Source organism: Dermacentor andersoni, chromosome 1 (genome assembly GCF_023375885.2).
Source record: "Dermacentor andersoni chromosome 1, qqDerAnde1_hic_scaffold, whole genome shotgun sequence".
In the NCBI taxonomy this organism is placed as follows: Eukaryota; Metazoa; Arthropoda; class Arachnida; order Ixodida; family Ixodidae; genus Dermacentor; species Dermacentor andersoni.
In genome coordinates this window covers 176,569,820-176,583,795 of record NC_092814.1, presented here as the reverse complement: position 1 = coordinate 176,583,795, position 13,976 = coordinate 176,569,820, and the positions used below count along the sequence as shown (strand labels likewise).

General features: G+C 43.1%; 1 protein-coding gene across 1 annotated transcript in view; it reads left to right on the top strand.

The window, feature by feature from the left end:
* The window catches only part of LOC126547191 (inactive peptidyl-prolyl cis-trans isomerase FKBP6-like), a 54,916-nt gene that overhangs the window by 26,521 nt on the left and 14,419 nt on the right, over positions 1-13,976 (top strand). The window contains exons 4-5 of the mRNA XM_050195086.3: positions 4,170-4,300; positions 9,774-10,026. Coding sequence (XP_050051043.1) covers positions 4,170-4,300; positions 9,774-10,026 — 384 coding nt within the window. The remainder of the gene's footprint in view (positions 1-4,169; positions 4,301-9,773; positions 10,027-13,976) is intronic.

Genomic DNA, 13,976 nt, shown 5'->3' with positions numbered 1-13,976 from the left:
CAACACGATTACGCCAGCGCCGAAAATTTACACTAGCAGCAAAGTAGAACACACTCGATTAAGGCAATATGAGCTCTTTTTGGTCTGTTTGAGCTCTGCGCCACCAGGTGGCTGCACCATGCGGGCCGCTCCCGTTTACGCCTCCGCTCCAACGCCCCATCCGCCTGCGTTTACCCGAATACCGGACAAGCTAAACCTCTCTATTAACGAAATTTTCATCGGCGAAGTTCGGGACATGACCCGGCGTGCAGCACGCGTGAGGCACCCGTAAGTGCACGAGTGATGCTATGCCGACGCTGCTGCAAGTTCCATTGGGTTCGCAATATTGGGTATTAAGTCGCAGTTGAGCTGACTGAACCACTAGGAGTCCTGCGATATCGATCCTTCTTTAATATACAGAAACAAATTTTAACCCTTTCGCTGTCGGCCATTTCTGGCCGTGACGCACCCCCAGTGTCGGCTTGGTTTCAGGGAGCGAGCATAACAGGGAATGAACATAGCAATTTATTTTTGATTATAATTGGTATACAAATAACATAGTCAATGCAATATGCACATTTTAATGTTCTGCAGCTGTTATTAGTAAACATTATCATCATCATCAGCCTGACTATAACATCCATTCAACATCCGAATCTGACGATGCGGAACTCATCTCTTCATCGCGTTAGACGCTGTTCGAGTCCAAATCCGAGCTCGGCTCGTATTCTGAATCGTAAGAGCCACCGCTCCGATGAACAGACGAACGTCTCGAGCTGCTCAGCTATCCGAAAGTAACCGCGCGCAGGGAGGATGCGCTTTCAGTCACCCGCGCAACGGAGATAAATGGGACGTTGTGTGATCAAGAAGAGGGAGATGGAAAAAAGCTAAAACAAAGTTCGAAGGGCTTTACGTTTACTGCTGCAAGTCGGAAACGAGGGTGCGGCGAGAGAGCGAAAGCAGCAATCGAGTCACTCTTTTCGGAGAGGCAACGGCGGCGCGTGCGCCTGAACTTGACGCGCCGTAGCAGACACACCAACAGAAGAAAATAAAAACCTTCAAACCGGCGGAGATGGCAGAACAACCCTTGAACCCATAACCACGCGCGCGACGCATGATCCAGCGAACGCGGAACCACCGCGCCACTCGGCAAAAAGAGAGGGGGGCGTGGCAGTCGCACCGTACTCTTCAATACGTGTACTAACACAGGCCGGGGCGAAAATTTGAACTTGTAGGAAGAGTCAACAGATGGCGTGGCCAAGTCCGGGAGCGCCAGCTTTGCGCTCAGGCGCGAAATTTTGAACGCGCGACAGAGAACGTACCGGTACGTCAGTGACACTGTGCGGGGGAAGCGCGATGACGTACCGGTACGTCAGTGAAAGCGAAAGGGTTAAGTTAAAACATATTGTGTTTTATTGCCATCATTAACACATTGCTCAACGTGACCATTAAGAGAAGGGTGGGCTGCCTTGAAACGTATCAACACTTCGCCACCGCGACGAAACGCGCGGCAACTCGTGCATCGTTTGGGTGCGCGCCCTCTTCCTCCACCGGGCGCGTCACGACGTCGAGTGAGCGCGGCGCGTGCGGACGCGTCCCAGCGCATACGTCTGGTTGGGGCTTTAGTCGTAAAGTCTTTATCAAGCATTTTATAGGAGGCACAAACTTTAACAGTGGCTGGCCGAGTGCTTTGTTTTGATGTGCATGATGGAGTTCATGTAACTATATATATGCTAGCTCTCCCAACTAAATGTGGCCAACAATTAAAATAATTATGCAGGGTTTAGTGTGAATGGCAATCAAAGTTCATTGATGGCCATTGTTCAAGCTATTCATGAGTATGTTTTCCATTTTGCAAGAATAATATATCTAATTGATAAGCAGTCAATGCAAACTTTGTCAAATACAGGTTTCGCTTATTGCTCTGGAAACGGGTAGCTAGGCTATTTCACTGGCATAGCAGCAGCTTTCGGCACGCAGCGTTGGTCCTTATTAAACACAAATTCTTGGCTTTCAGTGTGCCCAAAATGCACAGTGTACTAGAAAATGGGGTTTATGTCTGCTGAAGTGTAGATTCATTGATGCTTTTTTTTTTTTTTATTTAACTGACTTTCTTCTTTTTTCTTTCTTTAGTGTGGACCTACAAAACATAGATTGGGTTAACCTTTTCGTGGCCCAATATTTTGTGCTTAGGGGGAGGAACTTTTTTTCGTAATTGCTCCAGAAGCTACAGAACGATCGGGATGCCTTTTTGTGGCTCAGAAAGGTGGGGGGGGGGGAAACGCCTGTTATTCATTTTTTGTCATACTCTCGAAGTAGGGTCTGCACCAATTGGCACAGGCACAGCCCAGGCAAATGTACCGCATCTCCTTGTCTGCTGCCTTCATGCTGCAGTGCTGGCATAAATTCATGACAAAACACTCGCAGCAAATTAGGAACAAATGACAATTTGTTGTCGCTAAGAAAATTGTTTCAAAGCTTCTACGCACTTTCTGGAGCTGCAGTTCACACAACATAATCAAGCAGACAGCATTACTGAGATTGGTTGAAGGCACGAGAAAGGATGTAGATTCATTTTTGCAGCAACATAGGGCACTGCTAAATTTAAAAAAAAAAACTTTTATTTAAAAGTTTCTATGAGATGGTGACACATACCTGTGGTGGAAATAATGCTTCCCATGTCCTTGTTAGACATATATAGCTGTTAAGAAGTGAAAGGGTTAAATGCCTAGATCAGTCATTTCTCGATATCCTCCACAACTTTTGCATTGATGCCTTATCATTTAGGTGAGGTAATTAAAAGTTAGCCAATTAATCTTGAGTAAGGAATTATTTTTGCAAAATAAAGAAAAATACTCATGACAAGCATGAACAATGTTCATCAACATACAGTTATCACAGTTTTTCATGAAATTTTTTATGTTTAATTCTTGATGACATTTAGGTTCCAATTGCTATATGACGCACCCAGGTCACGGTCTGCATTCCGCTCTCTCCTGTGCTTTATGGACAGTGTCCATTTATGTTTATTTTCTACTTTAGAAAGGTGTAATTTGAAATATTTGCCTAGTGTAAATGGTTAAGGCTTACTTCATTTGTACCCTCAAGACCCGGAGGTATTATAGAGGGGAGCAGTACAATACTAATGAGAAGATTCCTGATTATACTATATTATACAATAAATGCAAAGATGAACAACGTCTTGCATGGAAATTATTGATCTAGGAAAGTGACTCTAGTCCTTCGAAGTCCGTGGGATAAATGAGCACAGGCAAGCCTTTGTGTGGCATGTTTATTGTGACTTCATTACTGTGATCGATGAGTGAGAAATATAAGAAAGTAGGGAGTTCGTATCAAAGCAGAGCTGTGGGATATGCTAATACATTTTGTGAAGCAATGTTAACAATGCTTATAGTGTGATGCAAGCAAAGCCAGTTCAAGGGCACTTTTCATCGTTGTGACGCCAGCTGTGTGGTTATTGTTGTTAGTAATAAATCTGGTGTTGTTATTCTGCACAAGTTTCATTGTAGTAAGAAATGTATTAAATAAAATAGAACTGACATAGAAGTTGCATTTCAAGTTCTGTTTCAACAAGCATGTTGTAGAGTAGTAATGTGAAAAGAAGAGCAGACTAGAAGTTATGATAACAATTGCCTAGCATGCGGTTAGCATTGTTATTGTCATTTCATTGGCCAGACAAATTGGAAGGGCTATGGACTCTGTCTTATTTGTATTATCAGCAGGCTAACTTAGCAGAAGCTCAAGAATCTGTTGGAGCTAAACAAAGGCGCTCGAATTGTTCAGCCTATGAGAGAATCGTTTTGCTCAAAGTAGTCGTGAAGGGAGCCAAATACACTTTTCTGTGATGTCACCCTTATTAACATTGACTTGAAAGTACTGAATGCTGGACAAGTTGGTATTCCATACTAATGAATAACATCATAAACAAAGGGCAAGAAAGAAACAAGACACAAGCACTCATGCTGTGTTTCCTTCTTGTCCCTTGTGTATCATGCTATTCTTGGTCAGTTAACATTGAGCTTGTCTTATTTGCATTTCAGCACACTTTTGGTGACGAATATATCATTGCACGACCATATTATGTCACACATGAAATTTAAAGATGAGCATTCTGGCTGTGTATGGACGTTATCTCTGAATGTTTCTGTAAAGCAGCAATACTCCTGCAGGTAATACGGCCAGGTGCAGGTCCGGTGGTGCCACCAGGCAGTGGTGTGTGTTTCCACTATAACGCCTACCTGGAGATGGCTGATGAACCATTTGATTCCACCCGACTACGGGGCCGTACCTTCCGCTGCTTGTATGTAGTCCTTGCTTACACATTTTTGATTAACCTTTGAAGAAACTAGAAAACACAACTGATAAGCTAAGTGGATTGTGACTGAAACAAATGCAAAAAAAAAAAAAATATTTACCCGCCGTGGCTGCTTAGTGGCTATGGTGTTTGGCTGCTATGCATGAGGCCGCGGGATCGAATCCCGGCCACGGTGGCTGCATTTTGAAGGGGGCGAAATGTGAAAACACCCGTGTATTTAGATTTAGGTGCACGTTAAAGAACCCCAGGTTGTCCAACTTTCTGGAGACCTCCACTGTGGCATACCTCATAATCAAATCATGGTTTTGGCATGTAAAACCTCAGAATTTGTTCAATTGATAGTATACTTCATTTCTAACCCTTTAATAGCAGCATTTATAAATACCAGAAAAAAAAATATTTCTTTTCTTTCTAAATGTGCCAAACACATCAAGAAAAAGCATAATCAAAGAAAAGAAAAAATATTTTGTTGAAACTTTTTCAGCAATAGGGAGAATACACAGGCAGAAAACTGGAAGTGGGCTTCACCCCAAGCTACCACTGACTTCATTTTAAATTTACTCAGTTTTCATTTGTGGCCCGTAGGTGTACATTTCATTTGCTTTACATCATGTATTTACCACTGCAGCTGGAGATTTTGCATCGGTCTGTTTTCTCTGACTGTGTTTTCAAAAGAAATCAAGTCATGTGCCAAACTTCTTCCTCATCCAATATTCCTTCTCTAAATCAAAAAACAATACTTACTGCTTCTCATTCAGTGTTGCCCAAAGACACTTATCCATGAACTTTGTACTCAATACCGGAGCTCAGCAAGAAAATAATTTTTACACTTGTCAATAAAAGTTCAACACAATGTGCCACTTATTGCCAACGTAGGGTTAGGTGTGTGGTGTTTTATGTATACCAACACTTTGTTCAGTCAATTCCACACGCAGTCGGTTCCACTTATAACGATCCCAAATATAATGAATTATCAGTTATGATGACCACATTTCACTGCACTTACGATTTTCTGACCCTGCCTATGGTAACTGCATCCAGGTATAACGAACATCTTAAAAAGCGCTATACTGTTGCAACAAACACTTCAAACCTGGCCATGGTAAAAGGAGAGCGAATGCAAATTTCAGAAGCATGGAAGGGCGCATGGCAGCGTGCGCCCCTTTTCAGACCAACCGCGACGAAGATACGACCAGCGAGATGAGCAAGTGTCGTACATGGCTTTCAGAAACCACAATGAAAATCACTCTCTTTCAACCATGCTAGGGTAACTATGCTTTCAAGGCATGTCTCCAGAGTACTTTGAAACAAGGCAGTACAGTGGTGGTGGCTTCCGACATAGCTGGCGCGCTCACCAGTGCTATTTCGAAGGCCACAACGGTGACACTCTCATTTTTGTGCAGTTCTCCATGTGGCACTACATGAAAACGCATGCGCTATGCGTATTTGGACAATTTAGACCAGCAGTTGCTCAAGGGTTGCTATCTTATCATTGCTGTCAATATTCACACAGTCCAAGTTGGCGTGAACGTGCCATGACGTGCTACTGCCATGCAAAGGGGTAAAGAATCAGTGGTTACTATGCTGTTATCGAAAGCTCAGGTTTGCAGTGGTATTCTACTTTTCGAATTTCATACTTTTTCAGCTAAAGCGACATAGAAAACTTAACTTTGCGGATCTCAGCACGCATATGTATGCACCTGTGACGGCAAGACCATTGCAAAATGCCTGCATGCCACAGTAGTTAGTGCTTCCAGCCGACAAGAACGCTTGCCCCGCTAATAGTAAGATATATCACAAACTTTCGAAGAAAAAGTGGCGGTGGCTATGCTCATATTCCAAAATGGCATGCGATCGGAACCGACTGAGTGTCATTTTTAGAAAGCTATGACACTGCATTTCGTTCTTTAAATGACGTTTTTAATGGAAGTTTGTTGCTAGATGCGGGAAAAAGCGGTGAACAAAAATGAAGATAATAAAATTTGATATTCTAACCAAAGCGGTTTCAAATCATAACAACCGATGCCAGCTTCAGTGTCCTTAAAATTTTGCACGTTATGAAGGGCCTGTCCACATATAATGAACTACTGGTACAGCTACTACTTTTTGCGAAATTATAAGGCTGGTTATAAATGAGTTCGATTGTATTCACTTTCTTGTAGATTCCAGCATGCACAGTTGACAAGGGCACTAAAGAAAAAAAAAAACACATGGACACAAGCACTTACTTGCGACAAATTTTTTATCAAGGAAACTACAAATAAATGAGGGGAATCATAAAAAAGAAGAGAGAGAGAGAGCAGTGAAATGTACAGTCGTGTGCAATACAAGCTGCAACACAATCCCAGTGTTCAAGAAGGCCGCAAGACTGCATGGCGGTGCTGACATACGAATAATTGGAGAACTAAACAACATTAAAATTACTGGTATTTATTACACAAATTTTTCGTCTTTCAGCGCCATTGTGCTGTCTCAAGCCCTTTTGCACATGTGCACCATGTTGCAGCTCATATTAAAAGCAACTGTACATGTTTTGTGTTTCTTTTGTACCCTTGTCAATTGTGCATGCTTAAGGGGGGGGGGGGGGGGGGTGAGTCTTTGAAAAAAAGATTTTATTCTTTGAGATATGTTGCTGAAAACTATATATGTAATGTTATGTGCTTATTTGGAATATGCAGTCCATTTTACAGCAAAGCTGTATATGGCTAGGTTTCCATTTTTCTGCGTGCGTAGAAGAGGTTCACATAGACCATGAAACTGACGTGCCAGGCATCAAGCGATGCTTGCCAGTGCACAGATAACGTCGGACTATAAATGCTAAAGGCACGTTTATAGTTCGATGTTATGTGTGCATGTTATGTGTGCGCCTCTTTACTGTGATGTCATCATTGCCTAGCGATGTTATCAACAGTTTCATTCTGGCCGTGCTATAGGTAGGATGCGTATTGTGCACACCGAGGATGAGCAGCATGCCCTCCAAGAGCGACGGCATGAGTAGAAGCAGGAATGGATGCGAACGCAGCAGGAAGCTGCTAACACTGAGCAAGTGTCGGTCGACGGGCCTGGACAGTGGCGCAGCCGCCTTCCATCTGACGAAGAACAGCAGCATGCTCATGAAGATTGCCTTCGTGAACAGAAATGGGAATGGGCACGGCAGCGGCAGAAGGAGACTACCGACGACAAGTGGGCTGCTAATGCCAGGCGTATGTGCAGTGCCCGTCGGGACCCTGAATACCGCGAGGAGGATAGGTTTGGCATTCAATGCTATACACATGTCAATGTAGCAACTACATGTTATCAGTCATGTATAGACTTGACATTTGGTAAAAATCTTTCCAGCATCATCGTTCAGCTCATGGCCGTCTACCATAGTGACCATAAAGCAATGATCACTATGGTAATAAAATAAAATAAAAGACAGTAGAATCACAAAGTCACTTGTATGTGTATTTATTCAATAAATATAGTAATCACCATATATTAAATCAAGCTTCGCTGGTCATCCACCTTCACAGAGTAGAATAGCATTGAATTTTTCATTAGTCTCCTCTGGTTCTAATATTATGCAAACTTCCTTTATCTTCCACACAGATTTGCAAAATATCTGTTGCTTAGTTTTTGCTAAATAGGGTATCAATGGCTTCTGTATGATTCAAGGAATGTAGTAAGACCAACTTTATTGCTTTGCTTTACCTAGAACATGAGTTGCGAGGTTTGAATTTGAAATTCTAAAAAATGTTTTTTGGTGACTAACTTTGAAGTCTGCGAACTCATGTTCTAGCTAAGGCAGAGCAGTAAGGTTAGTCTTATTGCATTCCTTTAACCATACAGAAGACATTGGTACCGCGTTTAGCGGAATATCAGGAACTAATATTTTGCAAATCTCTGCAGAAGATAATTAAAGGAAGCTTGCATAAAATTAGAACCAGAGAAGGTAAACAAAAATGAACTGCATATTCCAAATAAGCACACAATATATGCATAAGTTTTCAGCAACATATCTCGAATGTTTTTTTTTTTCAAAGACCCACCTCCCTCCCTTTAGTAGAACATTATATGCGTGGAATTACTTTAGTCATGTTGCCAAGAATCTGGTCAGTAAAGCTGGTGCAGACTAAGTGTATGAGCCGCAATTCCACTGATTTCACATAAACTGCATACGGTGAAGATAAAAGTATGCGCATTAGTTAGCCTTAAATTGATGTTTTTCATTCCTGGAGTACTGCACACTGTAACAAAGCTGCTTAAGTGCAGGGCTATTTTGTATAGTTCTAAGTATAGTTCTGCCTCTTTGCTTAGCATTAGGCTGCAGAACCATATTCCCAATCGATTACTTTGCAACACAATTTTTTATGCATCATAATGTCTTGCTTTAGGCACTGTACAGCTACCATTTGGCACCAGATGGCATAGTGAAAGCAGGGATGTGCAAATAGTAATTTTTTCAGCCGAATTGAGTAATGTCAGAGGCGAATTGAATCAAATACTGAATACCTTTTGAATAGCTTTTTTTAAAATACTTTTTTTTATCATTAGTATAAAATGATGTTCACATTCTATTTTCACAACTTTAGCACCTTTGTCATTATATTGCACGTTACGACACATGAAGCATACTTGGGTCTCGCTGGAGCATGCATGGCTGTCAATTATAAGAATGAAGTTAAAAAAGCCAGTCTAGTGGGCTAGTTAGCATCTGACTATGCAAATATAGGAGTCATCTGCAGCAATAACAAAGTGAAAGAAAAAAAGTAGATTATTTCTCTAGTTCGAATAGTCGTAGCTGAAGGTATCACTATTAGACGAAACAATGCTACAATGAAGCATATGAAAATTTATTCTGAATAGAGAGAGTGCAGGTTCAGCATCCATAAGTAGAACAAAACAATACCCACTTCATGCCGTCTGATTACACAAGACTCGTTATAGAATCCGCGACAACATCCGAAAATATTGGAGTCTTCTGCTGAATGATAGCTTGATAACGGTGATAGTCCGGTGATCAATTGTCACTGGCAAAAGAGCGAAATAATGTACCCATGACAATAGTGTGTTTCTGGCCTTCCAACAGCAATGTCACAGCATCCATCGAGTGATTTTTGAAAAGTCACTTGAGATTGAGAACTTGGAATTTGAAACCACAGCAAAGCATGCTGAACATGCTGTGTGGCTAGCATTTCTTCTACAGTCTGTCATCTGTTACACTACTATAGACAAAGTCTCTGCCACAAGTGACAATTGTTCTTTGAGGTCATCACATTTCTGTTGCCCATTCTGGTCGTGTGTTCAGAACATTACTAATGCCAATAGAGAGTCACCTGCCTGAAAGGTATGTTTCATGGCATCTTCCTCCATCATTGAGCCTGTTGGTATACTCTGCAACTGATATCTCTGAAAGTGGTCAATTGGGAATGCATCTTAAAAGTGCTTCTTGGAAACATCGGACTGTTGTTTGCAGGCTGGATGACATGATCATACCTGGGCTCTCCCAAGCAGTGGCAACCATGCGAAAGGGGGAGATTGCACGATTTCTTGTGGCACCACAGTATGCATTTGGCCGTATGGGCTGTCCACCACGCATTCCAGCCAACGCTACCATCCTATACGAAGTGGAACTGCAGTTTATAGTTAGTGCCAAGGATGAACTTGAGCTGAAGAGCTTCATGCAGGATGGAGACGAGCGACGCATGCCCTTCACTGAACTTCTCGAAGTAAGTATCTGAGTGAACAAGGCACATTTTATGTCTTCACTCTTTTACAAAAAATATACTTGGCCTGAAATCGAAAGTTGAGCAACCTATGAAGCCTAAAAAAGTGTGTGCATAAATTTTTTTTGTAGCTCAAAAGCAGTTCGCGGTGCATGTTCTTGAATGGAGCTGTATGTTTGTGTTGCTTCTGGTACCTATCTCTCATACTAAGATAAGTTAATATACTGTTTGTAGAATTTTAGTACCTGCTGCATCATCACTGAATTTTAATGTGGCAGCTTTTCACCTTTGGAGCAATGAGGTTTGTGTTTGAGCTCCCACTTTGACTGACAAAAGTGGTTTATACATGTGCAACTTTTCAGAGTCCTTGAATGATGTGCATGTACCATGTGCTGTGTTGACGCCTTGTCAGAGCACAAGGCATAGTGTACATGTGCAAAGCAGGAACTTGCTGTCTTCACTGATTCATGAAGAGTGCATTGATCTGAGTACAATAACGGAGCCCAAAAGGTGTTAAAAGGCAATCTACAGACAGAAATGTTTGGCAGAACTTAGGTGCTGTGTTGTGTTGGCAATGGCAGTGGATCTAATTTAGCTGCTGTTTTTCAGAGCACTGTTGTGTGTGGACTGTTACTGGCCTTTTCCAAATATCTCAGAAACATTTAACATAGGCAAAATGTATGCACAGCAACACGTAGAGGCTATGCCTCACAGTGCCATTTGTCCCCATTCATAGTTTACTTGTTCACATTGTCTAGCATGGACCAGTCCAGTGCATTATTCCCAAAACCTGACCCATTTAGCTTAAAGCATCGTAGCCTGGAGTGTACAATAAACTGTGGCCCTTACTAAAATCTGTATCAACAGTTGTCATTGTTTTTTAATTGCTAGCACTCCCCTACTTATCTCTTCGCTGCTTACATAATAAACGCCACTCCCAACATGGAGTAGGCCAGAGCACATCAAGAGCTCACCATGGTGTCCGCTGTTTCTCATCTTATCTTTCATAACCCATAGCCATCTAGACATAATATGGTGTCAGAAGTAATGCAACTTAGCAGCTCTTCGGCGCCTCAGTGACACGGCACCTTAGTATTAAGCATGGCACTTCTGCTCATTCAGCCACCTAAGCATTTCGAGCCGGACATTAACCCTGCAGAAGCGTGGTAGGACTGGAAAGCGTATCAGCTTCACGAAACAGTGTGCGAATACAGCGCAAAGCCAGAAGCAACAAGGCGAGCACTGCTACTTCACATAATGGTCCCAACAGCACAGAAAATCATGGAGACATTCCATTTTCCTTCCTCGGCCAAAGGTGAGCAGAGAACCGACATGGTAGCAGCAATTCTTGCACAGTTCGACGAGAGATACCGTTCGTACAAAAACTTGGCGCTAGCAACAGCATCTTCAACATCATGTGTCAGAAAAAAAGCAGCCGATTGACAGGTCCATTGCTGAACTTCAGCATCAAGCAGCAAGGTATGACTTTAGTGACAAGCATGATCGCCTTCTAGGTGACAGGATCATCATCAGCATTCGTGATGCAGCACTACAAGAGAGGCTGTTCCGCTAGAGAGACTTGACTCTGGAGAACATCGTCGCTATGTTTAAAGCTGCGGAAATTTCCAAGCAGCCTGTCTTCACTAGCAACGACTGCAGGTGCACAAGAAGAGACTGTGGATGCACAAGAAGCGACTGTGGACAATTTCAACAGAAAAGGCAAGCAATTTCGACAAGCTGACAAGCAACAGCTGAGAAGACAACCAATGTTTCATGGAAGGAACAGTCATCCCAAAGAAACAGTGCTTCAGCATACATGCGGCAGGTGTGGAACCATACATGAGCCCAGACAGTGTCCCGTCTTTGGCTCTACTTGCTACACATGGGGGAAGTTCTGACACTATGTGGGTGGTTGCCATCAGAAGCAACAAACAATGCAGAGAAAAGTTTGGATGCTTGGTGCCGACCAAGGTGATGACTCCAACCAGGAATTCTTCTTAGGAAGCCTTACAGTGGACATTGTAGAAAGTGCATCATCAGACTGGTTCAAAAGGGTCGAAGTGAATGGACACGATGTGAACTTAAAATTTGACACAGGGTCCGATGTGAACATTCTCCCTGAGCAGCTAGTGTTGAAATGGAAGCATCAAACAACTGTGACAACAAAGGCTAAGGTCACTACCTACCTAGGTCAGCAACTCAACATTGAATATGAGTGTGAGCTCTCTTGCTCAGTGAAAAACAAGCACAGCTTTCTAAAATTCTTGCTGGTCAAAGAAAGGCTCAAGTCTATACTTAGAGTAGCTGCGTGCGCATCACTAAACTTGGTGCAAAGAGTCGGGAACATCAAAGCAGTAGAAGAGGTGTGCCCTCCAGCTTCTCAGCAGCTTGAAGCCGTGCTTCGAGAATTTCCTGATCTGTTTAACGGCATTGGCAGGCTACCTGGAGAGTACCGCATAAACATCCAGCCAGACAAAGCCTACAGTTACTGCCCCTTGCTGTGTGCCAAGTGGACTAGAAAAAACTGTTACAGCTGAGCTTGAATGAATGGAACAAAATGGCATAGTCAAGCGTGTGATGGAACCAACAGACTGGGTGCATCCTATTGTCATTATCACCAAGAAAGATGGGAAGTGTACAAATATGTCTATACCCAAGGAACTTAGATGCAGCAGTGAAGCGACATCACTATCACATTCCAGTTCCAGAAGGTGACTAAGTGGGTGCGCAGTGTTCCCGTTTGTATGCTGAAAGCACTTTTTGGCAGCTAGCACTTGACAAAAACAGCTCGTATTAATGCACAGTTGCCACACTTTGGAGACGCTACAGGTTCCTCCGGGTACCGTTTGGCCTCAGTACAGCCCCTGAACCTTTACAGCAAGCAGGTGACAGTATCTTTGAATGTCAAAGCCTTGTAACGCCATACTTTGATGATATTTTGGTTGCATCAAGAAACTTTATGAAAATGTAGCTCACTTGCATAAAGTACTCAGCATAGCACGAGCTAACAACCTCAAACTGAACCATGACAAACTCGAACTGGGTTTGCCATCAGTCGCCTACCTAGGACATCAGTTCACACAGCAGGGCATCACCCCTGATCCCAGCGACGTCAAGGCCGTCAATGCTATACTAGCACCAACTAGTAAAGCCGAGTGTCTTTGCTTTCTGGGAATGGCAACATGCCTCATGAAGTTCGTCCAGAATTTCTCAAAGGCCGTCAATGCTATACCAGCACCAACTAGCAAAGCTGAACGTCTTTGCTTTCTGGGAATGGCAACATGCCTCATGAAGTTCGTCCAGAATTTTTCAGCTAAAACACAGCCCCTTCGAGAACGGAGTCTGATGTTGCATGGCACTGGACTCCTAAGATGTCAGATGGATTCAACGAGATCAAGAGCAAGCTGACAACAGCACCAGTGTTGCACTACTTCGACTATGTGTAGTCTATTGCCATGTCCACAGATGCAAGTGCCTATGGAATTGACAGCGTCCTCCTTCAGGGTGGACACCCAGTAGCCTATGCATCTGCAGCACTCATGCCAGCACGGCAGCGCTGTGCGCAAATTGCAAGCTGACAACAGCACCAGTGTTGCACTACTTCGGCCCTGTGTAGTCTATTGCCGTATCCACAGATGCAAGTGCCTATGGAATTGACAGCGTCCTCCTTCAGGATGGACACCCAGTAGCCTATGCATCTGCAGCACTCATGCCAGCACAGCAGCCCTGTGCGCAAATTGAGAAGGAACTGTTCGCTGTAGTGCTATCCCGCAAACAGTTTCACTATTATATCCGGTGTCGCAGCATTGTGGTTGAGACTGGTCACAAACCTCTCATCGGTCTTCAGTATAAGGACTTCCACAGTATCTCCTAGGCTACAATGCCTACTTAGACTCTAGCACTACACTGTGAAGTTGGTGTGCGAACGTGGTAAACACCTGACAGTTGCAGAC